Source organism: Stenella coeruleoalba, assembly GCF_951394435.1.
Source record: "Stenella coeruleoalba genome assembly, chromosome: 8".
In the NCBI taxonomy this organism is placed as follows: domain Eukaryota; kingdom Metazoa; phylum Chordata; class Mammalia; order Artiodactyla; family Delphinidae; genus Stenella; species Stenella coeruleoalba.
This window is the reverse complement of record NC_137154.1, coordinates 89,563,826-89,591,693: the sequence shown is the minus strand read 5'-3', so window position 1 is coordinate 89,591,693 and position 27,868 is coordinate 89,563,826. Positions and strand designations below refer to the sequence as shown.

Genomic DNA, 27,868 nt, shown 5'->3' with positions numbered 1-27,868 from the left:
GCGGGTGATGCTTCCAGGACTGACTCCCTTGGACCCTACAGAACTCCCTGCTGGGGAGCCACACCCACCACCCAACCCACTGAATTCAAGACCGCGCGCCACAGCCAGGCCTGAGGAGGCTCACCACGCAGACGCCGCTGCAGCTGTGTCTTGGCACTTCAGAGCTGGAAAACAGAGGCCAAAACGCCGCTCCTGAGAAACCTGATGCTTCCAGCATGTTGCCAGCAGAAAACAGCAAGAGGGGCAGGTGGGGCGTTAGGCGGAACCTAGTTCCTATCTAGAACCGCTGCTTCCCAGAGTCTGGGGGAAGTTTTGTGACCAGTGAAACCAACAGGCGAGCACTCTGAAGATCAGTATTCAGGTCTGGGGTGGATATTCAGAAAGTCTTTATTGGCACAGGAGCAAGCCAGAGCTCACACGGACGCCACGTCTCTCAAGAACTGTCCATGTACTTCATGGTAGAGTTGAGGATCTCCATCCCGTGAAGCTCTCTCAGTACAGCAGCAAACCTGTCATAATCAGAACACAAACTCCAGGACATAAATGCCAGGGTGCAGACACCTGGCCCCCAGAGGCATCCCCCCTCAGGCAGAAGCCGGCTGGGAAATCAGGACAGGGCAGCTGCTGTTGCCCTGGGGAGCCCTAAAGATCAAAGTGGGGAGACCCTCAGGAGGCCCACAAAACACGGCGACACTCGCCGTGTGAGTGGCAGATGTGACAGGGACCTGCGGGACCTGCTCTTGGGAGCTCCCCAGCAGGTTGCCACAGCGAGCCCATCCTAGCTGATGTGCTTTGCTTTCTGTAGAAGAAAGATTTTATCCATCCCTTCCATTTGAACAATCAGACAGAACTCGAAAAGACCGTAGACGTCATCCAGGCCCACCCTCTCGTTCAGAGGAGGGGTGGCAGGGGGAGCCTGTGCGAGAAGGAAGCAGGCAGGCCAGAGGCCCTCCCCACCATGGAAGGCGCCCCCTCCTGTGCCAGGGCACCACTCTCAGCCACAGGTGGGCACCTTCCAGGAACGTGAGGACCAGGCGTTCCAGCGGCTCAGATCGGGGCAGAGTGGGGCGGAAGCCTGGGCTGAGAGAGGCGCGATACCCAGATCAAGCGCAGGCTCCTGTCCAAGCCTGTTGGGTGGTCTTAATCATGCCGCTCCCCAACCTCGTCTGTTTTCTCCAGCGTAAGAATTTACCCTACAGGACATTCTCCCATACGCTTAGGTCCCAAGCAAAAAAAAAAAAAAAAAAAAATGAAGTCGGGGAGGTCTGTTTCTGGAAAGCAGAGGAGAGAGAAAGGAGACAGAGAGAAGGGGAGATGGTGTGCGAGGGAGGAGGGGTGGAGAGAGGAGTGGCTGAAGGAGACTGCGGGAATGGAGCAGACAGAAGACGACGGCCGTCGGTGCCCGGAAAGATCCCTGTCCCATAACCAGGTTCCCTCTCCGGCTGCAGCCTGAGCTCTCCCCAGTGCCCTGGGGGTGGGGGGCACCCTCCACAGAAGCAGCTGGGCTCCCTGCCGTGCCGTGCACCTGGGCTCGGCCGTGCACAGCTTCCCCAGGGCGATGCCCGCGTTCAGCTGCACGGCCGTCTTCTGAGCATCACCGCCCGCGAGCTTCAGCAAGACCAGCACGATGTCCGTGGTCAGCAGGGACGAGGCCACGTGTGGCACCTCCATGCAGTTCCCCAGGCAGAGGGTGGCGTTGCCCACCAGAATCTCATCCTCCGAGCCCAGCAGCTGCATCAGGACACCGAGCTCTACAGGGTGGAGGAGAACAAGCAGGAGGCTGGCAGTGGAACATGGGGGGCACAGGGAGGTGGCAGTGGATGGACATGTCACTTACTCGGCAAATCCCTATTGAGTGCTCTGAAGCTCTCTGGCTCCTGGCTGTGTCTCTGAGGGACCTCAGGAGCCCGGGGCAGAGCCTGGCAGGACTCAGTTGTCCCGGGAATGCAGGCTATGCATCAGACAGGTCTGTTCTCTCTACATCCCCAATCTGAAGCTCTCAGCTCCACCCGACAGCCCCCACCTGAGTGGGAGGCCATGGGCTGGCACCCTGTACCTGCGGGGCCAGGAACAGGTTCTACAGGAAAGGTTCCTGCCCCCCACTCAGTGGGGAACCCCGTTCACGCCTGTGCGGCCCAGAGGAGGTGGGAAGGAGAGCGTTAGCAGGACCCCTGCCCCGCATGACAGGGCAGTGACTAGACTAAAGACAGGCTCAGCCTCTCCCATTCTCCTTGGTCACTAAGGTGTTTCCCCTGGGAAGGAAGAGCACCCGTGTTAGGTCAGTCTAAGCAGAATGCTTTACAAACAATCCCAGTTTACTTGGAGTGGGGAGGTAGCTCCCAGCTTTGATTCTGTTATCTTTGAGCTGTTTCCCAGCTGAGTCTTCCAGCAAGGATGTGGTACCTGTGCGCGGCCGAATGCTAATTGAGAGCTTTCAGAGCTGGAGGTGAGGTGACGTCATCTTCATACACACTGCCTGAGTCCGGGGCGGGGGTGACGCATCATCCTCAGTCTTTCCTCCCTCCTCACCGGCAGTTCCCTTTGCAGCTTCACGGCTTGACTGACCTCTGGGTTAATGTAGGCTCCACTTAAAGAAACTATCACTTACTTTTATCCAGTCTTATCAGCTCTTCTCGTGCTTCGTGATAACTATTAGTGCAGATGGCGAGTATCTTTACCGCATAACGTGACGCAGTCTGGCCTCCTGCCTAGATTTCAGAGTGAAATTAGGAAAAGAAAATCAATGCCATGGTTGCTCTCGGCCAGAAACCACAGTGAGCAGCTGTGATTGTGCTCGTGGCTTCCTAGACTTCTGAGCCAGAGCTCTGCTGACAATAGCATGTGCTTCCTGGCAAGTGGGCCTGGTCCCTGCTGGGATGCAGTGTCACTCACATCCTCCCTAACGTGGCCCTCACTCCCACTATGAATGTAGGCCTGTCATGTACACCTGAGTAATTACCTGTGGAAGGCTTAGGAGTGAGTGGCTGAGAACAGAATGGTGCTGTCGACTGGCAGATGTACCAAAAAGGGAGGAAAAGGCCCTCCCGTGTCATTTCACCATTTGAGAATGAGAGTTGACTTGAGAAGGCTGTCAGGCTGACAGGTCTGCATGGAGAACATTACGAACCTAGATCATTTTAAGAGGTGACAACTGTCGAATCATAACCCTTAAAATCACCCTATGTGGGGTCTTTAAAATGCATGCGTGTGTGAAGGCATGCATAACGCACATGTGTGTGCATGCAACCAGCAGGCTCCGGTGGGTGTGCAAGAGTTATACAGAGTGAATGACGGCCATCATCCACATGGCTGCCTAAACTCACACCCACCACGCTGCCCCTCAGTATCGCCCCTGCCCCAGAAGCAGCCCCCCGACAGAGCACGCTTCCTAGTGCCACTCAGCCTGGGTTTTATGAGGAAGTCTCCCGTGGGGTCACCACAGTAACGTGGGGTAGTGAACCTCACTGGGCACATGCATCGCTGGCGGGACCCAGAGATGCGACCTAGTAACTCACCTCCCCCTTCAGGAGAATCTAGTTAACTCTCGTACTAACTCACATAGATCCACTGCACTCATATTGCGGGGAAAATCTGAACATCCTTTTCAAAGCCACACGGTTACTCTGCAGCCTACATATCTCATAAATGGAGTTATCTCCAACCTTCTCCAGGTAACTGGATAAAGCGTCATGAGCAGGAAACCATGAGCAAAACCGGGACCTGAGAAACCTTGTTGAAGCCACTCAGACCATCTTTTTCGAGGACAGAGGCCATACGTTTTTTAAGTGAGGTTTAAGTGGTAAGCAGTTTTTATAGATGCATCTAATGAACAATTATTTGTTCAACAATCTTACACTGCTGGTCAGAGCAGAGTCTGGGTGGACAGGCAGAAGGGAATCTCCATTCGAGAAGGTTAGAAGCTAGCAGGGGGGAAATAGAAGAACCTTAACTGAACAAAGCCCTCCTTAGTTCTGTTCCCCCAATAAAATATGACACTCCCGGAAATTCAGGAGGTTGTAACCAATGAAGTTATTTTACCTTCAGGAATTTAACCATTTTCTTCACCACTCCCGCTCTGAGGGCCTCCTCAACAATTTTCGGAGAGGAAACAAGGGTGCGGCTAAGAACGCCAGCAGCTCTCTGAGTGAAGCAGAAAGAAAGGCTGATTAAACGTTCCTAAGTGGGGAGGGGCAAGAAAGGGGTAGGGGGTTAAGGCCACAAACTACCTTGTATACAATAAATTAGCTACAAGGACATACTGTACAGCATAGGGAATATAGCCAATATTTTATCGTAACTATACATGGAGCATAACCTTTAAAAATTGTGAATCACTGTGTTGTACACCTGAAATATATAATATTGTACACCCACTATACCTCAATAGATATTTTTTTCTTAAAATGCTGATGACCTTTTAAAGTCAACGAGTAGTTTGGTGAGGCAAAAACAATCATTAATATTAGATGCAAAATAATACCTTGACTTTAAAAACACAATGGTCAAGGAATTGATAGCAAGTCAAGTACTGTCCTTTATAATAAAGCTGCTGGGTAGGCAATTCTAAGGGCCGCCAACATTGCCCCCGGGTGCACAGAGGCCCAGCTTATTCCAGCTTCACACAGGACCAGCGTTCAACCCTTGGCAAGAAAGTCCTGCCCTGTATCACCCGTGGGGCTCTGATATCAACAGGGCACTTATTAGATGGTGGACTTCCTGGATGGATCCTCTGGGACTTTTAGCTTTTCCTTTATCTTTTCTAAATCTTTGTCTTTTTATTCTATTTTCTGGGAGACTTCACTGATTTTATTTTCCAGTTCTGATTTTTAAAAAAGTAGTTCTGTTACCATTTTATGGCCATAACACTATCTTGAATCTTTCTGAAGACACGAGTGATAGTTATTTTTTCTTCTGTTTTCTACTTCATCTCTCTTTTTTGAGAGTAAAATTTTCTGCTTACCTTGCTTTGTCTATTTATTCGAATGGCTTTCCTGATATGCCTGGTGAGGTCTACCCTTAGCTCTCCAGTCACATTTATGAAAAAAGCAGTATGTTTGGGTACACTATGTTTATGGGAAGTTTATCCACTGACAGGTGGAGAGGTGGCACTCTCAAATACTAGAAAGCAAAACTTTTTTCTCTGGTCTTTCAATTCCTTTAGGAAAAAATGGCTCATTCTATGCCTGAGGAATAGATGCCTGGCTGCCAGATGCAGTTCCCCCATCTCTTACTTCTGTCCTCTGCTGTAGCTGGCGGTTTGAATTCTCGATCTTCTCCATGGAGCTGCAAGACAGACTCGCTACCCCCCAGCTGGGCTCCCCTCGTCTGTCCTCTACACGAAGGCTTCTTTAGCCCTGCCGCAATAATTACCAGTCTGGCAGCTGTTCTCCATTTTCCAGAAACTAGCTAAAATAACTTACCCTTTGGTGGCCTCTTGCCTGTTCACTTTGTCAGTGTGCGTTTCTGCCTTTTTTCCCCCTAATGTCTTTAGTCTCATTTTAATGAAGTCTCCAGAGCAAGAATGGACAAACCTGTGTATTATCATATCACCTATCTTGTTTCCCTCATCTGCTTCCTACCGGGGCTAGGATGTGACTACAGCTGACAGTACAGCTCTCTTTTCAGGCCCAAGGCAGTAGAGAGAGCACAGTATTAAAGGACCGGGTTCCCTGCTAAGGCTACTGCCCTGCTCAACAAGCTGGTGAGCACCCACCTAGCTGTGGCCAAGCAGAGTCCTGGGGACATCTACCCCAGAGTCCTTGAAGGGCCAGTGTGGAACGAGTGCAGGCCCAGCTTTAGACCCAGCAGCCAGAAAATCCCAAGTACCCAAGAACACTGGTGCTTACCACTTTTGGGGTCGTGTATCATTTTTGAGGATCTGATGAAAGCTGTGGTGCTCTCCAGGCCCATGAAAATGCACATACACTCAGAGTTTTCTATACAATTGCTGGAGGTTCCAGGGAACCTGAAGACCTACCACATCTTTCTGGAGCCCAGGTTAAACAGCTTTGCCCTGTAAGTCTGGATTGACTTCAGAGAAGCTGTGGGCTTGCTGGCCACAAACAGGATATGCTGGGTCTATTTGGAAGGTTTTTACAACCCGGGAACCAGTCCCCCGGCTATGATCCTTTTTTTTTTTTTCAAAAAAAAAGTTTAATACAGCAGGTTCTCATTAGTTATCTATTTTATACATATTAGTGTATATATGTCAACCCCAATTTCCCAGTTCAGCCCACCACCATCCCCCCTTCACGTCCCCCGCTTGGTGTCCATATGTTTGTTCTCTACATCTGTGTCTCAATTTCTGCCTTGCAAACCGGTTCACCTGTACCATTTTTCTAGATTCCACATATATGCGTTAATATACGGTTATTTGTTTTTCTCTTTCTGACTTACTTCACTCTGTAGGACAGTCTCTAGATCCATCCACGTCTCTACAAATGACCCAATTTCGTCCCGTTTTACAGCTGAGTAATATTCTACTGTATATATGTACCACATCTCCTTTATCCATTCGTCTGTCGATGGGCATTTAGGTTGCTTCCATGACCTGACTATTGGAAATAGTGCTGCAATGAACATTGGGGTGCATGTGTCTTTTTGAATTATGGTTTTCTCAGGGTATATGCCCAGTAGTGGGATTGCTGGGTCATATGGTAATTCTATTTTTAGTTTTTTAAGGAACGTCCATACTGTTCTCCATAGTGGCTGTATCAATTTACATACCCACCAACAGTGCAAGAGGGTTCCCTTTTCTCCACATCCTCTCCAGCATTTGTTGTTTGTAGATTTTCTGATGATGCCCATTCTAACCAGTGTGAGGTGATGCCTCATAGTTTTGATTTGCATTTCTCTAATAATTAGTGATGTTGAGAAGCTTTTCATGTGCTTCTTGGCCATCTGTATGTCTTCTTTGGAGAAATGTCCATTTAGGTCTTCTGCCCATTTGTTGATTGGGTTGTTTGTTTAATATTGAGCTGCATGAGCTGTTGATATTTTTTTTTGAGATTAATCCTTTGTTGATTCGTTTGCAAATATTTTCTCCCATTCTGAGGGCTGTCTTTTCGTTTTGTTTATAGTTTCCTTTGATGTGCAAAAGCTTTTATTAGGTCCTATTAGGTCCCATTTGTTTATTTTTGTTTTTATTTCCATGACTCTAGGAGGTGGTTCAAAAAAGATCTTGCTGTGATTTAGGTCAAAGAGTGTTCTTCCTGTGTTTTCCTCTAAGAGTTTTTTAGTGTCCGGTCTTACATTTACGTCTTTAATCCATTTTAAGTTTATTTTTGTGTAGGGTGTTAGGGAGGCTTCTAATTTCCTTCTTTTACATGTTGCTGTCCAGTTTTGCCAGCACCACTTATTGAAGAGACTATCTTTTTTCCACTGTATATTCTTGCCTCCTTTGTCATAAATTAGGTGACCATAGGTACATGGGTTTATCTCTGGACTTCCTATCCTGTTCCATTGATCTATATTTCTGTTTCTGTGCCGGTACCATATTGTCTTGACTACTGTAGCTCTGTAGTATAATCTGAAGTCATGGAGTCTGATTCCTCCAGCTCCGTTTTTTTCCCTCAAGACTGCTTTGGCTACTCAGGGTCTTCTGTGTCTCCATACAAATTTTAAGATTTTTTGTTCTAGTTCTGTAAAAAATGCCACTGGTAATTTGATAGGGATTGCATTGAATCTGTAGATTGCTTTGGGTAGTATAGTCATTTTCAAAATATTGATTCTTCCAATCCACGAACATGGTATATCTCTCCATCTGTTTGTGTCATCTTTGATTTATTTCATCAGTGTCTTATAGTGTACTGAGTACAGGTCTTTTACCTCCTTAGGAAGGTTTATTGCTAGGTATTTTATTCTTTTTGTTGCAATGGTGAATGGGATTGTTTCCTTAATTTCTCTTTCAGATTTTCATCATTAGTATATAGGAATACAAGAGATTTCTGTGCATTAATTTTGTATCCTGCAACTTTACCAAATTCATTGATTAGCTCCAGTAGTTTCCTGGTGGCATCTTTAGGATTCTTTATGTATAGTATCATGTCACCTGCAAACAGTGACAGTTTTTCTTCTTGTTTTCCAATTTGTATTCCTTTTATTTCTTTTTCTTCTCTGATTGCTGTGGCTAGGACTTCCAAAACTATGTTGAATAATAGTGGTGAGAGTGGACATCCTTGTCTTGTTCCTGATCTTAGAGGAAGTGCTTTCACTTTTTCACCATTGAGAATGATGTTTGCTGTGGGTTTGTCTTATATGGCTTTTATTGTTTTGAGGTAGGTTCCCTCTATGCCCACTTTCTGGAGAGTTTTTATCATAAATGGGTGTTGAATTTTGTCAAAAGCTTTTTCTGAGATGATCATATGGTTTTTATTCTTCAGTTTGTTAATATGGTGTATCACATTGATTGATTTGCGTATATTGAAGAATCCTTGCATCCCTGGGATAAATCCCTCTTGATCATGGTGTTACGATCCTTTAAATGTGTTGTTAGATTCCGTTTGCCAGCATTTTGTTGAGGATTTTTGCATCTATATTCATCAGTGATACTGGTCTGTAATTTTCTTTTTATGTAGTATCTCTGTCTGGTTTTAGTATCAGGGTGATGGTGGCCTCGTAGAATGAGTTTGGGAGTGTTCCTCCCTCTACTATATTTTGGAAGAGTTTGAGAAGGATGGGTGTTAGCTCTTCTCTAAATGTTTGATAGAATTCACCTGTGAAGCCATCTGGTCCTGGACTTCTGTTTGTTGGAAGATTTTTAATCACAGTTTCAATTTCATTACTTGTGATTGGCCTGTTCATATTTACTATTTCTTCCTGGTTCAGTCTTGGAAGGTTATACCTTTCTAATAATTTGCCCATTTCTTCCAGGTTGTCCATTTTATTGGCATACAGTGGCTTGTAGTAGTCTCTTAGGATGCTTTGTATTTCTGCGGTGTCTGCTGTAATTTCTCCTTTTTTCATTTCTAATTTTATTGATTTGAGTCCTCTCCCTCTTTTTCTTGATGAGTCTGGCTAAAGGTTTATCAATTTTGTTTATCTTCTCAAAGAACCAGCTTTTAGTTTTATTGATCTTTGCTATTGTTTTCTTTGTTTCTATTTCATTTATTTCTGCTCTGATCTTTAATGATTTCTTTCCTTCTACTAACTTTGGGTTTTGTTTGTTCTTCTTTCTCTAGTTCCTTTAGGTGTAAAGTTAGATTGTTTATTTGAGACGTTTCTTGAGGTAGCATTGTATTGCTATAAACTTCCCTCTTAGAACTGCTTCTGCTGCATCCCATAGGTTTTGGATCATCGTGTTTTCACTGTCATTTGTCTCTAGGTATTTTTTGATTTCCTCTTTGATTTCTTCGTGATCTCTTGGTATGTAGTAACATATTTTTCAGCACCCATGTGTTTGTGTTTTTTATGTTTCTTTCGCTGTAACTGATTTCTAATCTCATAGCATTGTGGCTGGAAAAGATGCTTGATGTGATTTCAATTTTCTTAAATTTACCAAGGCTTGATTTGTGACCCAAGATGTGATCTATCCTGGAGAATGTTCTGTGTGCACTTGAGAAGAAAGTGTAATCTGCTGTTTTTGGATGGAATGTCCTATAAATATTAATTAAACGTATCTGGTCTATTGTGTCATTTAAAACTGTGTTTCCTTATTAATTTTCTGTCTGGATGATCTGTCCATTGGTGTAAGTAGGGTGTTAATGTCCCCCACTATTACTGTGTTACTGTCGATTTCCTCTTTTATAGCTGTTAGCAGTTGCTTTATGTATTGAGGTTCTCCTAAGTTGGGTGCATATATATTTATAATTGTTATATCTTCTTCTTGGATTGATCACTTGATCATTATGTAGTGTCCTTCCTTGTCTCTTGTAACATTCTTTATTTGAAAGTCTATTTTATCTGATATGAGTATTGCTACTGCAGCTTTCTTTTGATTTCCATCTGCATGGAATATATTTTTCCATCCCCTCACTTTCAGTCTGTATGTGTCCCTAGGTCTGAAGTGGGTCTCTTGTAGACAGCATATATATGGCTCTTGTTTTTGTATCCATTCAGCGAGCCTGTGTCTCTTGGTTGGAGCATTTAAACCATTCACGTTTAAGGTAATTATCTATATGTATGTTCCTATGACCATTTTCTTAATTGTTATGGGGTTTTTTTTGTAGGTCCTTTTTTTCTCTTGTGTTTCCCACTTCGAGAAGTTCCTTTAGCATTTGTTGTAGAGCTGGTTTGGCGGTGCTGAATTCTCTTAGCTTTTGCTTGTCTGTGAAGCTTTTGATTTCTCCATGAAATCTGAATGAGATCCTTGCCGGGTAATCTTGGTTCTAGGTTCTTCCTTTTCATCACTTTAAGTATATCATGCCACTCCCTTCTGGCTGTAGAGTTTCTGCTGAGAAATCAGCTGTTAATCTTATGGGAGTTCCCTTGTATGTCATTTGTCATTTTTCCCTTGTTGTTTTCAATAGTTTCTCTTTGCCTTTAATTTTTGTCAATTTGATTACTATGTGTCTCGACGTGTTTCTCCTTGGGTTTATCTTGTATGGGACTCTCTGCGCTTCCTGGACTTGGGTGGTTATTTCCTTTCCCATGTTAGAGAAGTTTTCGACTATAATCTCTTCAAATATTTTCTCGGGTCCTTTCTCTCTCTCTTCTCCTTCTGGGACCCCTATAATGCGAATGTTGGTGCATTGAATGTTGTCCCAGAGGTCTCTTAGGCTGTCTTCATTTCTTTTCGTTCTTTTTCCTTTATCTTGTTCCATGGCAGTGAATCCCACCGTTCTGTCTTCCAGGTCACTTATCTGTTCTTCTGCCTCAGTTATTCTGCTATTGATCCCTTCTAGTGTAGTTTTCATTTCAGTTATTGTATTGTTCATCTCTGTTTGTTCTTTAATTCTTCTGGTGTTTGTTCCTTAATTCTTCTAGGTCTTTGTTTAACATTTCTTGCATCTTCTTGATCTTTGCCTCCATTCTTTTTGCAAGGTCCTGGATCATCCTCACTATCATCATTCTGAATTCGTTTTCTGGAAGGTTGCCTATCTCCACTACATTTAGTTGTTTTTCTGGGGTTTCATTTCGTTCCTTCATCTGGTACATAGTCCTCTGACTTTTCATTTTGTTTATCTTTCTGTGAATGTGCTTTTCATTCCACAGGCTGCAGAACTGTAGTTCTTCTTGCTTCTGCTGTCTGCCCTCTGGTGGATGAGGCTGTCTAAGAGGCTTGTGCCCAGGCTGTGATCCTTGAAGGGCTGGTTTCCCAGACCTGCCCTGGATGTGACGCCAATTGTTTCTCTAGGTTTAGGGCCCTGACCTAATAGGCATAAAAGTTGGGGTGATTCCTAATGCAAGTGAAGAACACATCCCAGGATAATGGCAAACAGCCTCTTGAATCATATCAACATTCTCCTCCTGATACACTGTGCTAACCATAGGCATTCTTAATTTTCTTAGCCAAATGTCAGAAACAGAAGAAAGCCATTCCAGCATATATCTCCAAGGGGGCTAAAACCATTATGCATAAACAACCTCCAGAATCACTGGCTTTAAAATATGTGTCTGGCTTTTTTGACTATGGAAGAAAGATTGCAAATAAAATCATTTGGCCTGTCCAATTTGCACAGAGATGGCTCGATATAGGACAAATCAGACAGATTACCTTGGATAAGCTGTTAAGGGCCACAGTTTACAGAAAACGGATTCTTAACTGGGGTTCCTGGACTCTAGGGCCTCCACAGATGGGCACTGGTGGGGGGTGTCACCAAATCCCCTGAAACCATAGGCAAGTTTGGTATTTATGTGCTATGGGCTTTGTTTTGAGGAGTATATAATCTGCCTCATATCTCAGAGAATCAGTAGAATCTGAAATGTGTGGTGACTTCAAAATAAAACAAAACAAAACAAAAGGAGAACAACAAAGGAAGCTGTTTCTGGATTTCCCTGGGAGAAGCTTACTGTGAGGATTCCTCCATCCTGGCTGTTCAGTAAAGACAGGCACTTCCGGCTCACCTCCATGGCCCAAACCTACAACAGCAAGGAGCAGGAGAAGGAGTTTGCCTGTCCTGGTCATGGTCCTCTGCCTCTTCCTTCTGAGCGCTCAAGTGGAACTGACCACTCTCCACTCCCTCCCTCTCGCCACCACCACGTCTGTCCACATTTCCTTCACAACATCTTCTTCTATCGCTCTCACTTCTTCCCACGTCCAACTCCCCTAACTACAGGGTGACACCTTGAGAGCAGGGACCACATCGCATTTGACTTTGTAAACGCAGAACCTAGCACCGTGCTCAGCGCCCTGGATGCTCAACTGGTTTTCAGAATCAATACCTGACAGAGCGACTCATCCATCCCTCGGCAGCTCAGGGACAGAGCGTCCGCCCAGCATTCCCCATTCCCATTGCCAGTGTAGAAGCACTGCCATGCTTCTATCCTCTTTGCAGAAATGAGAACAGTTCTTTGCAACAGAATGGGTTAAGGTAGGGAGAAAAGAATGCGGTACCTCAGAGACAAAGGGGGACTGAAGACACAAGTTCATCATGAGTCCCAGGAGGGTATACATGACCTCTCTGAACAGGTCCACATCCTCCTCACACTTGGCCTTTGGAAATAAAACAAGGTGATCAATGATCTTCCTGCAGCTTGTCACGGTCATCTGTTCCCCTTGGCAATGGTCTCAGTATCACTCACACTCCCTAAAATTGTCAGTGTCATGAACCTAAGTGATGTGGGAAGGTCTGAGCCCGGTTTACAGCACAGAGTGTGTGGCGCCTCATGTCATATGTTGTATGCCCTGGGTTCAAGCTGCAGATGGAGCTGTTGAAATGGGTGCTCAAGCCAGCTCCACAGAAAACCCTTCGAACATCTCCGGGGTGGAAAAGACTTGATCTGGAGGACTCTGTAAGGCCAGCTGCCCATCAAACCTACTGTTACAGAAGGGGTAAGCCACTGGCCCCAGCACCCTCAAACAGAATTTTTGGAAAAGCCAGATAATGAAGAAGAAGCCAATGCCCTCAAAGCAGGTAAAAGACCAACTTTGACTAGAAAAGCTGAAATACCATGAGGCCCAAGCAGGCATCCCTGAATTCTTCAGAGGCAGACATCTGTCTTCGGGTGGCAGCCTCAGCGCTGAGGTTTCCCATAATGGCAATACACTGGCAGAGAGCTGAGGTGTTGGTGACCTTGGGATCTCTCCTCTAAAAGGGGATGAAGAGAAAGCGAATCTACAGAGAGCAGGCAAATGATGCCAGAATAATGTCTAGGGGCATCCCTCACTCACCAAAATGTCTGGGAACCAGATAGCGTTATGCCACATGGGGACATCGGTGGGGTCACGCTGCCAGAAAGGAAGGAGGCACACAGAGGGGGAGACCCCAAATCACCTTGGCCTGGAATAGGGAGGCCTGGGGCTTAATCCCAGTCGCTCCATCAACTAGCTGGGGGCACTGGGACAAGTCCTGTCCCTTCTCAGACCTTCCATTTCCACATCTGTGAAATACTGGCGTGTCAGTATGCCCTCTAAGGTCCCCTGAAACTTCTATGGCTCACTGGGGACAGGTCTAGTCACAGCACGCTCTCCTGGAGGACTCCCAGCCTGGCAATTTTCTCCCTCATCAGCTCCAACCACCACACCTGCTCTCCTGACCAAGATGACTGCCATTCAGGGGACAGGGTTGCACGTGGTACTTATGACGGGACTTGGCTCAGAAGAAGACTGATGGAGACTGACAAACTCTCCACCTTCGCCTACTGCAGCCCTCAGGCAGGCTTTCCTCCGCTGTAACCAGCTCTGCCCGTATGCCATCTCCACCTGCCCCCACTGCAGCTGTTTCAACAACCAAGACTTGTATAAATTCCAGCTGTGAATAAATGATTACTCAACCTGAGAGGCAACAGGAGTTCTGGGGTGTAAACTGTGTTGAAACAGCCCCGCTCATGCTCCCAAAAGGGTCTGTCACAGGTGATAAAATGAGGGCTTACTCACCAGCACGCCTGTCAGTGCCAGGAGAACATCTGGAAGGCTGGCCTGGAACCAGACTTGGAATCTGTCGAGAGAACATCAGCCATGATTTATTTCTACCCCGTGCAAACTGAAACATAAATACAGCATCTTGGGTGATGGAGCAGACCGTCCAACCCTGGGCCCGTGTGATTTGCCCCTGCATGGATGATTCATTCGGAACCAAAAAAGGTCGTCACTGGGCAGGTAATGTGGCTTTACTTTTTCTTAGCCTGGAGACTTGCTTTTGATGTTAAACAACAGATCTCAGAGGGTGGCTCTCTCATGCAGAAGCTGCTGGAATCCTTAGGTTTCTGCCGAACTGACTTAGCACCACCCCTGCCCTCCCCTTGCTTTGAGTCTACACGCTGTGCGCCGTGCAAACAGGAGACACGGTGTAAGCATGTTTACGTGTCACAGCCGTGAGGAGGGCCCCGAGGCACACACACCTCCACCAGCTAGAGAGGCGAGTACACCCTCCCAGCCCGTGCTGATGGCCGGCTGCCAGCACAAACAGCTCTCTCTCATTGTATGATGCTTCCTAAGTAAGACGCCCCAAAGTTGATGAGGAAATTAAAAACAAAACAAGATGCAGTTTTTAAAAAACTGAAAAGTTATGAAAATCTAAGACCTTCACTGTCTTCCCCAGCAGCAGCTAAACAAAGAAAAAAAAAAATAGCGCGGGGGATGGTTACCCATACTGCCACTGGCGGCCCAGGAGGGCTCTACTTTGTTACTGTGTTTCTCCTCCCTCCCCCTCCCTCTCTCCCTCTCTTTCTCTCTCATTTAATCAACACATGTCTGCCAGGCAGTTCCTATTAGGCACTGATTAGGGGAAGAAGCCTCACTGCATAGCAGATTTGCTTGCTGGGAGAGTTACTGTTCTAAGTATTTTACTGCTTCCAAGCTCATTGAGGGCCGGGTCGCCCCCTGCACCTAGAGGGACTGGAACGGGAGTGGCTGACCACGGCCCCTGAAGACATCAGCTGTCCTACGCAGTGAATCTTGTGATGCTCAGTTGGTCTAGCCTCCCGTGTGCCTCACGTTTTAGAAGATCAGACAGTTCAACAAAGGCTGAAGAAGAAATGTCAATTTCTGGAAACAAAAATTACCTTTCTTCCAGAGCCAAGTCTGTGAGCAGTCCCATGGCTGAGTTGGCCTTCTTATCTGAGAAATCAAGAAACGACACGAGGGCTTCCAACAACCTGCAAAAATCCATAACACCCTCAGGGTGGGCTGACCTCCAGCTGACAGCATCCCCAACAAGGAGGCTTTGCATGGAGGCCAGGAAGGAGTCAGCACCTGAGTGAAATAAGCTGAAAGGGCCTTACCATGCCCACCAGGAAGCCCAGCCCCTGCCCACCCCAATGAGGCAGACACCCTCCCGTGGGAATGGCTCTACCACTTTACGTGAGGGCCCAGGGGAATTAACAGTTTGAACCAAAGTTCACTGATTATCAGATGCTGACTTGGAAGGAATCTCTGGTGCCTCTGCCCTGGGACTCTGGCTTGGCCAAGTTGGATCACACAAATGACATCTAAATGGCACCCTTACTAATCTGCTGATGACTAAGTGGGAAGGCCCCCTAATGAAGTGGGGGATGGAATCAAGATTTAATGAGATTTTGACAGGTTGCTGAATATATCAGATGAAATTTCAGAGAGTTAAACTCAAAGTCTTTCACTTAGAGCTGGAAATTCTGTTTAAGTAACAGAATTGGGAGACCTGGTTTATACCTGACTAATGTGAAAAAAACTTACAAGTTTTTAGCCAGTGGCAAACCTGGTATACGAGCAAACAGTCCGGTGCAGCTGCCGAAAAGGCAGTCTCAGGCTGCCTTAACAGACTGACCGGCACCAGGACAATGAGAGCAGAAGGCATTTGTCCATCCAGCAAACCCACACCAAGCACCTACAGCGTGCTGAGTGTCGTGCTCAGTGCTGGGACACAGTACTGAGCTCCTGTCTCATACAGGGACGTGTGTCAGATGATAGCTTAGAAACAGACACATGTCAAGTGGGCACAGGCTCCCCCTGGCAAGAGCTGTGGGAGGATGGAGATGAGGGTGACATTTCCGCATCACTTGAAAGTGCAGCATTGGCTACGTGTCCCTTTGTCCGTTCAGTCAACAACACTTACTGGCATTACGTGCCAGGTGACGTGGTAGGCTCTGGAGCCACAGGGATGAAGCAAGACAAGGCCCCAGCTCTAAGGAGCTTGTAGGCCAGCGTCAGGCACGTGGGGACAGGAGCAGAGCATCTGAGGCAGAGCACACAGCCGTCTCAAAGGTGATGAGGCATAAATCGCAGAGGCACACTTGGGGACTGCTAGCGGTTCCTCACAGCTCGTGCTTAGGGAGCGGGGAGGACAGAGAGCTGCGAGGCTGGGGGGCTGGGCAGAGCCAGCCTGGGTCACGGCGGGCCTTCTGGAATGTGTGTACTTTCCCCTGTTAGCCTGTGTCCCGAGTCTGGGCAGTGGACGACTTGCTTGGTGGGGGTGTAGGGGGAGGGCTGAAGGCTCTTGAGCCCCTCTCAGTCTCTGAGCTAGAGGAGGCCCCAGGAAGCTGTATTCTAATAAAGCCCCCAGGTGACTCCTAAGCGCTATATTTCTCAGAAATTCAAGAACTAGTCTTAGAGGCAGTAGAGTAATTACGGCATTTTAAGCAGGAAAGTAACAGGACAGATGTGCATTTGGGACAAATCCCTTTGGTGGTGTGCTGCAGGTGGATCAGAGCAGGTAGTACAGGAACCAGGGAATCCAACGGGGGGAGAACCGGGGTTTTCCAGACAATAAAGGTTAAGGGACTGCGCTGAGACGGGGCAGAGTAAGAGGCACAGTTGAGAAGAAAGAGGCCTCACAATGACCTAGAAGTAATGATGGGAGACGGTGCAGGAGAGCCAGAGGAAATGAATCCAGGAGATGCGGAGGAGATAGGACTGACAAGTACCATTTTCTCAGGGATGTGGGCAGGAGCCAACCAGGGAGCTCTCAGGATTCTGGCCTAGGTGACAGGGTAGATGGAAATGCTATCTGTGAAGACAGAATATTCAGCTAGAGGCTCTGGTTTGAAGAACCGCTTTTGAAACGCTAAGTTTATGATACTTGTGACGTTGCGATGAAGGTGCCGAGTTGCAGAAGGATGTTTCCTTGTAACATCTGAGAGGGAGACTTAGACATGACAATTAGGGCCATGGACAAGAAGAGGGCCGAGGGTAGGATCTTGCGGTCCCTGACGTGGAAAGATGACAGCATAAAGGGGGCTTGCAAAGGGAGCCGAGAAGGAACAGCAGGGAGTGGGAGTAGGGCCAGGAAGAATGATATCATTAGGACCAGATGCCATCAGGCTGTAACAGGAGTTATAGATAGAAAAGAGCCCATCAAACTGGGCTCTTAGATTCAGGAGTACGGCCTCCAGTCACCCACATTTATGGTACTGGGTTTATTTAGCAGCTTGTTCTGGGAGGGGTCTGGAAGTCGAACTACCTGAGGAACGGTTGAGGAAACCAGGATGCTTGACCTGGAAAACATCGATGTCTTCAGACATGTCAAACGCTGGGATGTGGGAGAGTTGCATTCTAACCTGCCTGCCTCTACCACAGAAGCTGGAACCATCTTCCCCACCAGGGTGGCATGTGACACAATTCTGACCAAAGAGAAACAAAAGCAGTAGCTCCTCTTGATAAAAGGGACAGACCCAGTTGGTGCTAACCTGTCTTAAAGAGGGATGTGATGCTTGGAGTTGCAGCAGCCTTGTGTGACCATGAGGGAAAGGTCAAGAGGACAGAGACCTTGACCCTGCCATCGTTAAACCACCAAACAAGCTGTTAGTCTTTTTGTTATGTGAGGAAAACAAGACCAGTTCTCTTGGCCAAGTAATCTGTCAAATGCAGCAGAAAAAATTTTACCTAGCATACGGGTATCATGTCTCTGAAGCTTCACCGTAAGTCTGTGATACAGATGAGACACCAGGCACTTCAAGGCTAAGCAGCTTTCCTGGGTCGCACAAGTAGAAAGAGACAAGCAGGGGATGTGGGCTCCTGACTGCTTGAATCTAAAACCCCAGAGCTTTTCACAAAGGGATACTGGCCCTCACTCGGCTCCTGTCCTTGCACATTTGTCCCTTCACTTTCTCATTTGGGGAGGAATGTGAGGGTCATGGAACCTGTGTGCAGCCCTGTCCTGTTTCAGACTATCTCATTTCATTTCAGAGAAAAGTGGGCACACAGGTAACAAACTGAGGTTTCTTTGACTGTCTAAGGAAAGTAGGCAGGACTACACAAGATGATCACAAATGCCAAGACACTGGAAAAGTTCAAATGAAACTCAAGCAATTCAAAGGTAGCTGGGGAGAAAGCTTATGATAACTATAGCTACATTTACTCGAAGAGACCAAAACCAAATGAAAAAACATATGATGAAGGTATTGAGGAAATGACTGCAGAGCCGTTTGAAATGTGAAATGCGCTTTTGAGGATTTAACTCTGCTAACGATCCGTTTGCCTGTGTAGGTTGAGCTTCGGGGGCTGCCAAGGCCTTTCCTGTGAGCCATGGGGCTGCTGAGCTGGGCTGAGAAGGGGAGAGTCACAGCCAAGGCTTACCCTGTCCTCAGCGCACATGGACTTCCTCACTGACATGGGACCAGCCCCAGAGGCCTCGCTGTGGTCCAAGAAGGTCTGACACAGCTTCATATTTGATTGCTTTCCTTTTGGGGAACAGAGAGCAGGAGAGAGGCTCCAAGGCCTGGGAGACAGCTGGCTGAGATGTCCCGAGTCACTAGCTGCACTTTCTCCTGCCACACCTGTGAAATGGGGTAATGACACTTATCTGGCCTCCCTCCCAATGAGATGATAGTGAACAGAATCGGAAGCCAACTTCTGTTTTTAGGTTACATAGGAAGCATTTATAAAGCAAAGGTAGAATCAGTCACTGCTACTATTTCTTTTCGGTTGAACCACATGAAATTGCCAACGTGCAGCCTTTTGTGACATAAAAAGCGGCAATTTCACATATTCGAACGAATAATCTTTCGAAGGAAAAGCACTGGGCAGAATCACTGTGCTTCAGCCATTTTTAAAAAAAGTCTACTTAGGAGAGAGGAGCATTCCATTCCTATCACCTGAAGCCTCGGAAAGACCTACATGTAACAGTATTTGAAATGTGTTTTATTTACTTATACCCTACCTTGCTCCAGAAAGGGTTTAAGGATATGCAAAATCAGATAGTATTACCTAAAACAGGAATAAATGAAGAAAAGTAAGGACAGGAACAGGGTAGAGCCAGGACTGAGGTTAAAAGGGCAGAAACAAATAGCCTGTTTTACAGTTGGGTTCCCAGTTGCTGGTTTTGGAAGTGCTGACATATTTACAAGGTCTGCAGTGTCTGTGAGATGGAAACAGGCTCAGGAGAAGTGACACTGTCCATGGTACCAAGTTCAGACAGGAGTGTCCTGAAGGTCCTCATGAAGGAGTGTTCTTCTCAAAGGCTCTTTCTGTTTCTGATCCTTAATCTGGTAGGCTGGCACCTCTCACATCAGAGATGTGAGACAGGAGCCAGGCAGGTGTTAATGTGGCAGGTAAGGTCTGAGATGCTGCCGGGAAGCTCCCACCCACAGCGCAGAGCCTTACCCGGTCAGGTCAAGGTGGCCCATGATCAGGCTCCGTCCATTCTCTGTCTGGGCGAGCTGCAGCAGCAGGGCCAGGGTCTGCTGCCGGATGTTCGGGACCCTGGAGGCCAAGAGGGAGGGCAGCAGCTGGCCCGTGTCGGGGCACAGCACAAGTAGGCGCTGGTTCTCCTCTGCAAAACACAGGGCACGTCCGTCTAGCGCAGACCATGACAGCAGTCACGCCAGTTCTGTCTCCCCACATCTCAATGGGAAACCCAACTCTTCCCCATGCATTTGAGAGGCAGGATAATGAAGGGTAAGAGCACGGATTCTAGAACCAGACTGCAGGGTCTGAATGACCAAGAAACGACCTTAGCCGAGTCATCAACCCCCATGCTCCTTATCAGTGGGACGAGGAAGGCGACCAACATAACAGAGTTGTCATGAGGATCAAGTGAGTTAATACGTGATGGTGCGGAGAACAGGGGCTGGCACACATACATTAGCTATTACCACTATTCTGGCCAGAGGCCTCTCGGCGTACGGTGTTCAGAAATGTGAGGAAAGGAAAAGAAATCAGCTAAATGGTGGAAGAGCTTTAGACCATCGATTTTCATATAATGGCCAGAGCAACTATTTGAGTTTTTTCTAGAAAGCTAGAATGATCACATGAGAATGTTAATTAATAAAGAATGCTCCCCTTCCTAGACCATGAGCTATTTCCAGGGCGGTGGCATCAGATTTGCCCGCACCCCACTTTCGCCTGGTGCATTTTCTAACGAGGTACGTGAATTTGAGAGCAGGCAGAGGTACAGGCTGGGGTATGAGGCTAAGCTATGAAACAGAGCAGAGTTTGTTTAGTTTACATAAAAATGAAAAGTAGCTCAGTGCAAACAATTCAAATAACACAACGTGTATACAGCTGAAAATGAAAGTCCTCTTCTCTCGTCCGTATCCCCTCCAGGTAAGCCCTTTCCCTAAGGGGGCTAGTATTCACCCTTCTTATGAACAATGTTAAAATATGATACATCCTACCCTGAAACTGGCTTTTCTCTCTCAGTCAGCACTATATCACAGACGTATTTCCACGTCTTTACTTTTAAGCATTCCTTTGTCCTTTTTAAAAACTGCTCTGTATTTATTGAATTGGATATACCAAGATTTCATTGATCTGAGATACAGCATGTATGTCACAGGCTGTGTCCGACAGTATTTTTCCAGATACTAAAGAAAGATGTGACCCCAAGGTTCACAGAAACCAAAGTGGGCTGCAGGGTGAGGAAGTTGGGCTGCACGGAGGGAAGCATGTCCAATTCATACTGAGGAAACGCCCGGTCACCAAGCCTGCCTCCCTAACCCTTGGGCAGGGCGATCTGCAAAAACACTGCTCGGAGCCGGTGCAGTGTTCTACAAGTAGCAGGGCACCTTGGTTAGGATATTAGTCTGAACGTAATTCCCTGCAGGGAAGAGTCCCCCTGATTCTCTAGAACTTAAGAATTCTAGAATTTAACATGATTCCTCCACCCTACTAAATCAGGAAAAAAATCATGTTACCTCATATTCAGCATTTAATCGTTTACAAGCTGCATTTACAAGCTCTCTCGACAGCTCCCCACAGAAGCCTGTGCATGGCATACACAGCTGTCACTCTTCCCATTTTCACTGTTTCGTGTCCAAAGTCAAACATTTTCCCCTCATTAAAAAAAAATACAATTGTTTTAAAAAATGAGGGAAATACCTAAAATTTTTATTGAGGTCACTAAAGTGATAAGATTGTACAAAAACTCAGTGAACCCCGGAAGAGGCTAATATGCAAAAAAGGAAGAGTTACGGTAAATAACTCCCCATAGCATGTAACTGTCCCAATATTATGCATTAAGTAATCAGTGTCACAAGAGGCCGGCAGGGATGGTTGTAAATCTCATGATGCTGAAACCGGTACTGTGGTCAGCAAAAAGGGAGCACTATTTTTCAGCAGACAGAAAAGGAAAAACTCTGCCCGCCTCACTGCCAGTGCACGAGCTGAAATCACTAGTCTGCAAAGAGCCAGGGCAAGTGCCCAGGTGATGAGACCACGCATGATGCTGACCGTGACCTTGCCCACTGAGGAGGCAGCTGCGAGGTTGCCGGAGACACGACTGCAGCGCAGGTCTCGCTTTGATCCATATGCTTTTCCAGGGAAAGGTCTAGACCGCCATCTCCAGGGCCTGTCCTAGAGGAACAATCCTGCCTGCCCACACCCCCGCCCCGTAGCCCTCCCATTACCAGCGCATTAACGATAATCGATGGTTATTCCCTGGCTTACCGTTCTCACTGCACACCGCTTGCCAAAGCCTGAGAACAGACATGCATACTGTCTCTTCCACTGCATCTTTTCCTGCTGTGGAAAAGCACCTACAATGGGCAAGGGAGAGCAATATTAAAACTGCAAATCAGTCTTGATCTTCCTTTCAGTTGGTTTTATTTCACCTCCAGACTCCTCAAATGTGGGTTTAAGAAAGTCACTTCCTGGCTTCCCCGGTGGCGCAGTGGTTGAGAGTCCGCCTGCCGATGCAGGGGACGCGGGTTCGTGCCCCGGTCTGGGAGGATCCCGCATGCCGCGGAGTGGCTGGGTCCGTGAGCCATGGCCGCTGAGCCTGCGCGTCCGGAGCCTGTGCTCCGCAACGGGAGAGGCCACAATAGTGAGAGGCCCGCGTAACGAAAAAAAAAAAAAAAAAAAAAGAAAGTCACTTCCTAATCCAGAGCCGCAGGTCACCAGGACCAAAAGGGACTGCTAGGACCTCAGCTGAGAGCTCCAGGACAAGGATGCAGCCGAGGAAGCTGGGTCTGCACAGAGGGAGGGTGGTGAGCCAGGGGCCAGGGCGTTGGCTGCAGCAGGACCAATGAACTGTGATGGGCCAGCAGACCACTTAGGGCTCGTGAGCCTCATCACACACACAAACGTGTGCCGGTGACTCCAACCCACACCAGTGTCCTAAGCCATGGGAACTGCACCAGAACAATTGAAATACAAAATAAATTTAGCAAACTACCTCCTGCCATAGGGGTCTTTCTTCAGATACAATGATAGATGAGATCAGCCAGGAACCAGCTGATCTCATTTCCTGTTATGATCAGCAAAGTCCAAAAGAGGACAAGAACAAAGAGCAATCTTGCAAAAACTGGTGGGAAACCAGCAAGAGTGGCCATTTCTCTGACTCTGAAGTGCTTGGAGGAACCCTGGGAAGTTTTCCTAACCCAGTATTGACTGAAGGTAGTACCATCCAGTGATCACGCTGCCTGTGTGATGAGTGTCTGATTTCATGAGAAATGGTTGTCTTTCCTTGCTTTGATGCCAGGCTGTCTTTACAAACATCCCTACCTTCTTATGACCTCATTCTCACTGATGATACTGAATCCATTGTGTGTTCTGAATAAAGTTCGTTCCGTGCCTGAAACAAGTTCAGAGAAAACCGTGTCATCAGACTCCTGAACGGTCTGGCTGATGTCTAACTGTCACAGAGCCAGATGATAACAGAAACCCAATATGGAATGTCTAGATCACAAAATCCACAGTCCTGTTCAGAGAAGGAGAGCTGAGCCCGGGGGGCCCCAAGAGTGATCTGACAACTCATCATTCTGTAATCTCTAGAGAGTCTCCAGGAGCCGCTTAACCTCCTAGAAGAACAGGCATATCCATCTGTTCTTAATAAATGTTTATTTCAGAGCTGTTTCCAGGCTCTAGAGAGGAACCTATAATCTCCAAGAAACTACTGCAGGGGTGTCTGAGCACCCTCCACTGTACACTGAGGGAAATCAGACTCCATCCATTTGTACAAACATCATTCTGTCACTGAGTAACACCACTGGTTTCAGCCCTGAGATCAGTAATTACAGAAACTATAAAACAGAGCACTGTGGCTCTCATTAGCAGGAGGACAGCTGATGTTTGCTCTGAAACTGTCTCCACATCCTAAGCAGCCATTAAGTGTAACTGGGATGAACGTTACAGTTTATCCTACAAAATTCTGTCTTCCATTCCTCTACGGTTGGGGGGAAATTTGTGGGGCTGGTACAGGGTGTTGGTGGTGTATACGGGGTCTGTGTGGGGTATGCAAAGGGTGTGCGGGTATGTGCAGCATGTGGGGAACACCCGTGAGGGGTGAATGTGTGTGGTGTGCTTGTATGTGATATAAGCATATGTGGTATATTTGTCCCACACGCGTGGTGTGTGTGTGTGTGACGTATGTGATATAAGTATACATGATAGTGAGCACATGCTGTGTGTGTGTGTTGTGAGTATATATGGAGTGCGTGCCGTCTGTGTGTTTTGTGTCGTATTGTGTGGTGTTTACAGCATGTGTGTCATGTGTCAGCATGCTCTGAGGAGGGGATGGAGCTGGGATGGGTTATGTTTCTTAAGCACCCCCTCTAGCACCTACATTATAGTAGACCTTCAATCAATATTGGTGGAAGGAAGGAACAGATTCTTTGCCTCGTGAGGACAGACCTCTAAACTCTGTCCCCTTATACTGACAATATTCACGAGATCACACACATCGCTGGCTTACAGTCCTTCATCACGTCAGTCAGGATTTCAATCCCCCCTGCATAGAACAAGGGGATCTGATCAGGCTTGGAAAGAATTTCCAGAAGATTCTTGGTCGTCACGGCCGTATTCGTGCCTGAATCCAGTGCTTCCTGGGCTTCCTTCTCTTGAAGGTCTGCTTTCTCCCGAAGATCTACCTGATTCAGGTAGTCTAGCAAAACAAGAAGGAAAACACAACAAAACCCTAACAATCAACATGTCCACACATGGAGCAACCTGTTTTTGAGGATGGGAGGCTGAAAGGCAGAAAGCATTAAAATAATTCAGACTCATCTTCAGCAAGGAAAATTTTAGGAGGCGTGTACAGTTTCTACCAGGAATCTTAAGACATCTTGGGAATTATTCAAGGACAACACTGTTCCTTGTCTAGAAGGCTTGGAGGGAGGATGGTGGAGAAAAGGAGGAAGGCCAAGAACAGAGGAAGAGGAGCAAGGCTGGGCTGTTATGAGAGGATGTGATTGTGCAGGGCTGGGCGTGGCTGTGCTTGCGGCCAAGTGCAGAGAAGGCATGGAGGACACCCCAGGACCGGGGCACAGAGGGGAGGTGCAATTTGAACAAGGACATCGGCAGGAAGTCTCACCTTTCACCTGTGTCTGCAGCTGGGGGTTTATTTCTAAGATCTTCTGATAACACTCTCTAGACTGGAAGAAAGAAACAAGGTCTTGAAGAGTGGTTAGGGGCGAACGGTGATTATAAGACAGGCACAGGGTATCATTATCTCCTCCCAGCCTCCCCCGCTACCCGCGTCAGAGGCGGGCATGGGGAACGCAGCATGCATTTGACATTTTGTTTAGGCTTCTTTGGTTCTGTGGGGCAACAGGTATTGTTTCAAATTTTATTTTAAAAAATAGTGTTGTCAGATACAGCCTGTGATGGAAAATATCCAGTCCTCAATTCTCGTGGCTCATGTCTGGCTGGGATAAGAATAATCATAAGGTAAATGCAAAATTCAGATATGATATTTGCACTGAGAAAGAACAGGAGGCTACCTGTCAGATATGCTCACAAGGAATAAGGAAATAAATGAAGCTAGAAACACTGTTGACAGAGACTTGGGAACAGGAAGCGAGAACTGCCTATTTAAACGTACAGGCTGCAAAGAGCTGGTAAGGGGTCTGTTCACTGGCCATGGAAGAGTCAACTAGAACACTTGAGCGTGAGAGGCTCACTGAGGACACTGTTAGATAGAAAGTTTCTGGAAAAGAAAGATTCTTGTTAATGGGGCATGATGGTGGGTTTAGGGCAGTACAGTCCTCAGGGCTATCAATGCGACCAGTCACTGAAAGAAAAGGCTCAGAAAAAAAACCCAAAAAAACAAAGAAACATTCTGAGATAGCTTAAAAGCTCAAGGCTCATCTAGAAGATTAGGATTAAGAAATGAACTGAAGAAAAAGCATCACATTAAAACAGAGAATAGTGTTGCAGGATATCAAACATGGTAACTGTAATAGACTGCATGTTTGCATCCCCCCAAAATTCAGATGTTGAAAGCTAACCCCCAACGTGATGTATCTGGAGGTGGGGACTTTGGGAGGTGATTAAGTCATGAGGGTAGAGCCCTCATGAGTTGATTAGTGCCCTATTAAAGAGACCCAAGAGAGCTCCCTCACCCCTGCTGGCTGTCTATGAACTAGGAAGCAGGTCCTCACCAGACACTGAATTTGCTGGCACCTTGATCTTGGATTTCCTAGCCTCCAGAACTGGGAGAAATAAACCTTTGTTGTATAAACCACCCGATCTATGGTATTATGTTATAGCAGCCCAAAAGGTCTAAGAGAGTAACCCTGTATCCAACTTCTTTTTAACCCTAGCTCTAATCTATCAGCAATTCTTGTTGGCTTCACTGTCAGTATATAAGCAGAACCCCAGCACTTCTCACCACCTTCATCATCACCAATGTGGTCCAAGCCATCATCATCTCTCACTTGGATAATTTGTTGCAATAGCCTTCTGACTGGTTCTCTCTTCTTACATGTCAAGATATATTCTCAACACAGCAGAGTGATCCTTTAAAACATGAGTCAGATCATTTCTCTCCTTTACTCAAAACCCTCTGATGGCTCCCAGCTCACTCAAAATAAAAGCCAGTGTCCTTCCAAAAACCTGTAGGGCCCTAGGGGATCAGTCCCCCACGTATCCCCCCCAACCTGCTCACCTCATCTCCTCTCACTCCCCTCCTTGCTCACTCCATTCTAGCTAGCCCTCTATCTGGACCACTCTTCCACTGTATAATATATCCACATGGCTTGCTCACTTCACTCCTTCCCTTCCTCCAGAGAAGCCCTCCCTGACCACTCTCTGTAAAACCAATCTCACCTTCACCACTTCCTGATTTAGTTTTCTCAGTAACACTTATTGCTACCTAACATACTACACATCTACTTATTTGGCTTCTATCTTGGGACAAGTCGCCCCTACTACAAGAATGTGAGTTCCCTTAAGTCAAGGATTTTGTCTTGTTTGCTACTGTATTCCTGTTGCCTAGGACAGTGCTTGGAACATAGACGCATGCATTAAATATGTGCTGAGTGAATTAATTAACTGAATGAATGAATAAGTAAATGGAACTTGGTGGAGGGGGGAGATTAATATTTTCCTTTTTACTTCTCTATTATTTGACCTTATTACAATAAGTCTGTATGACTTTTAGAATTAAAATCCAACAAAGAATAATTTTTTAAAATGTACAACGGGGGCAATTTCTTTTTAAAAATAATATATCTTGTAAATGGAAAGACATCTCATGTTCATGGACTGGAAGCCTTAATATTGTTAAGATGGCAATAATCCCCAGGTTGATCTACAGATGCAATGCAATCTCCATCAAAATTCCATCTGGCTGAGTGATATTCCATTGTATAAATGTACCACATCTTCTTTATCCATTCGTCTGTCAATGGACATTTAGGTTGCTTCCATGTCTTGGCTATGGTAAATAGTGCTGCAATGAACAATGGGGTGCATGTATCTTTTTGAATTAGAGTTTTCTCTGGATATATACCTAGGAGTGGGATTGCTGGATCATATGGTAGCTCTATTTTTAGTTTTTTTAAGGAGCTCTTTTTTTAGTTTTTTTAACATACTGTTGTCCAATTTACATCCAACAGTGTAGGACAGTTCCTTTTTTCTCCACACCCTCTCCAGCATTTATTATTTATATTACTCAGCCATAAAAAGAATGAAATAATTCCATTTGCAGCAACATGGATGGACCTAGAGATTATCATACTAAGTGAAGTAAGACAGACAGAGAAAGACAAATTACATATGATATTGCTTATATGTAAAATCTAAAAAAAATGATACAAATGAACTTATATACAAAACAGAAATAGATCCAAAGACACAGAAAACAAACTTATGGTTACCAAAGGGGAAAGGGGGAAGAGGGATACATTAGGAGTTTGGGATTAACATATACTCACTACTATATATAAAATGGATAACCAAAAAGGACCTACTGTATAGCACAGGGAACTATTCAATATTTTGTAACAACCTATAAGGGAAAAGAATCTGAAAAAATAGGTATATATATATGTATAACTGAATCACTTAGCTGTACACCTGAAACTAACACAACATTGTAAATTGACTATACTTCAATTAAAAAAAATTCCACCTGGCTTCTTTGCAGAAATTGACAAAGCAGATCCTGAAATCTGTATGGTAATTCCAGTAACCCAG

General features: G+C 46.2%; 1 protein-coding gene across 1 annotated transcript in view; it reads right to left on the bottom strand.

Annotated features, from left to right (window-relative positions):
• Positions 1-375: 375 nt before the first annotated feature.
• The window catches only part of TTC12 (tetratricopeptide repeat domain 12), a 48,569-nt gene continuing 21,076 nt past the window's right edge, over positions 376-27,868 (bottom strand). Inside the window, exons 9-22 of the mRNA XM_079929120.1 lie at positions 24,762-24,822; positions 24,144-24,332; positions 22,955-23,024; positions 21,899-21,987; positions 19,616-19,784; positions 15,103-15,195; positions 13,976-14,036; positions 13,050-13,187; positions 12,494-12,592; positions 11,950-12,018; positions 4,039-4,140; positions 2,609-2,708; positions 1,526-1,751; positions 376-509 (exon numbers count right to left, since the gene is read on the bottom strand). Coding sequence (XP_079785246.1) covers positions 434-509; positions 1,526-1,751; positions 2,609-2,708; positions 4,039-4,140; positions 11,950-12,018; positions 12,494-12,592; positions 13,050-13,187; positions 13,976-14,036; positions 15,103-15,195; positions 19,616-19,784; positions 21,899-21,987; positions 22,955-23,024; positions 24,144-24,332; positions 24,762-24,822 — 1,542 coding nt within the window. The 3' untranslated portion in view covers positions 376-433. The remainder of the gene's footprint in view (positions 510-1,525; positions 1,752-2,608; positions 2,709-4,038; positions 4,141-11,949; positions 12,019-12,493; positions 12,593-13,049; positions 13,188-13,975; positions 14,037-15,102; positions 15,196-19,615; positions 19,785-21,898; positions 21,988-22,954; positions 23,025-24,143; positions 24,333-24,761; positions 24,823-27,868) is intronic.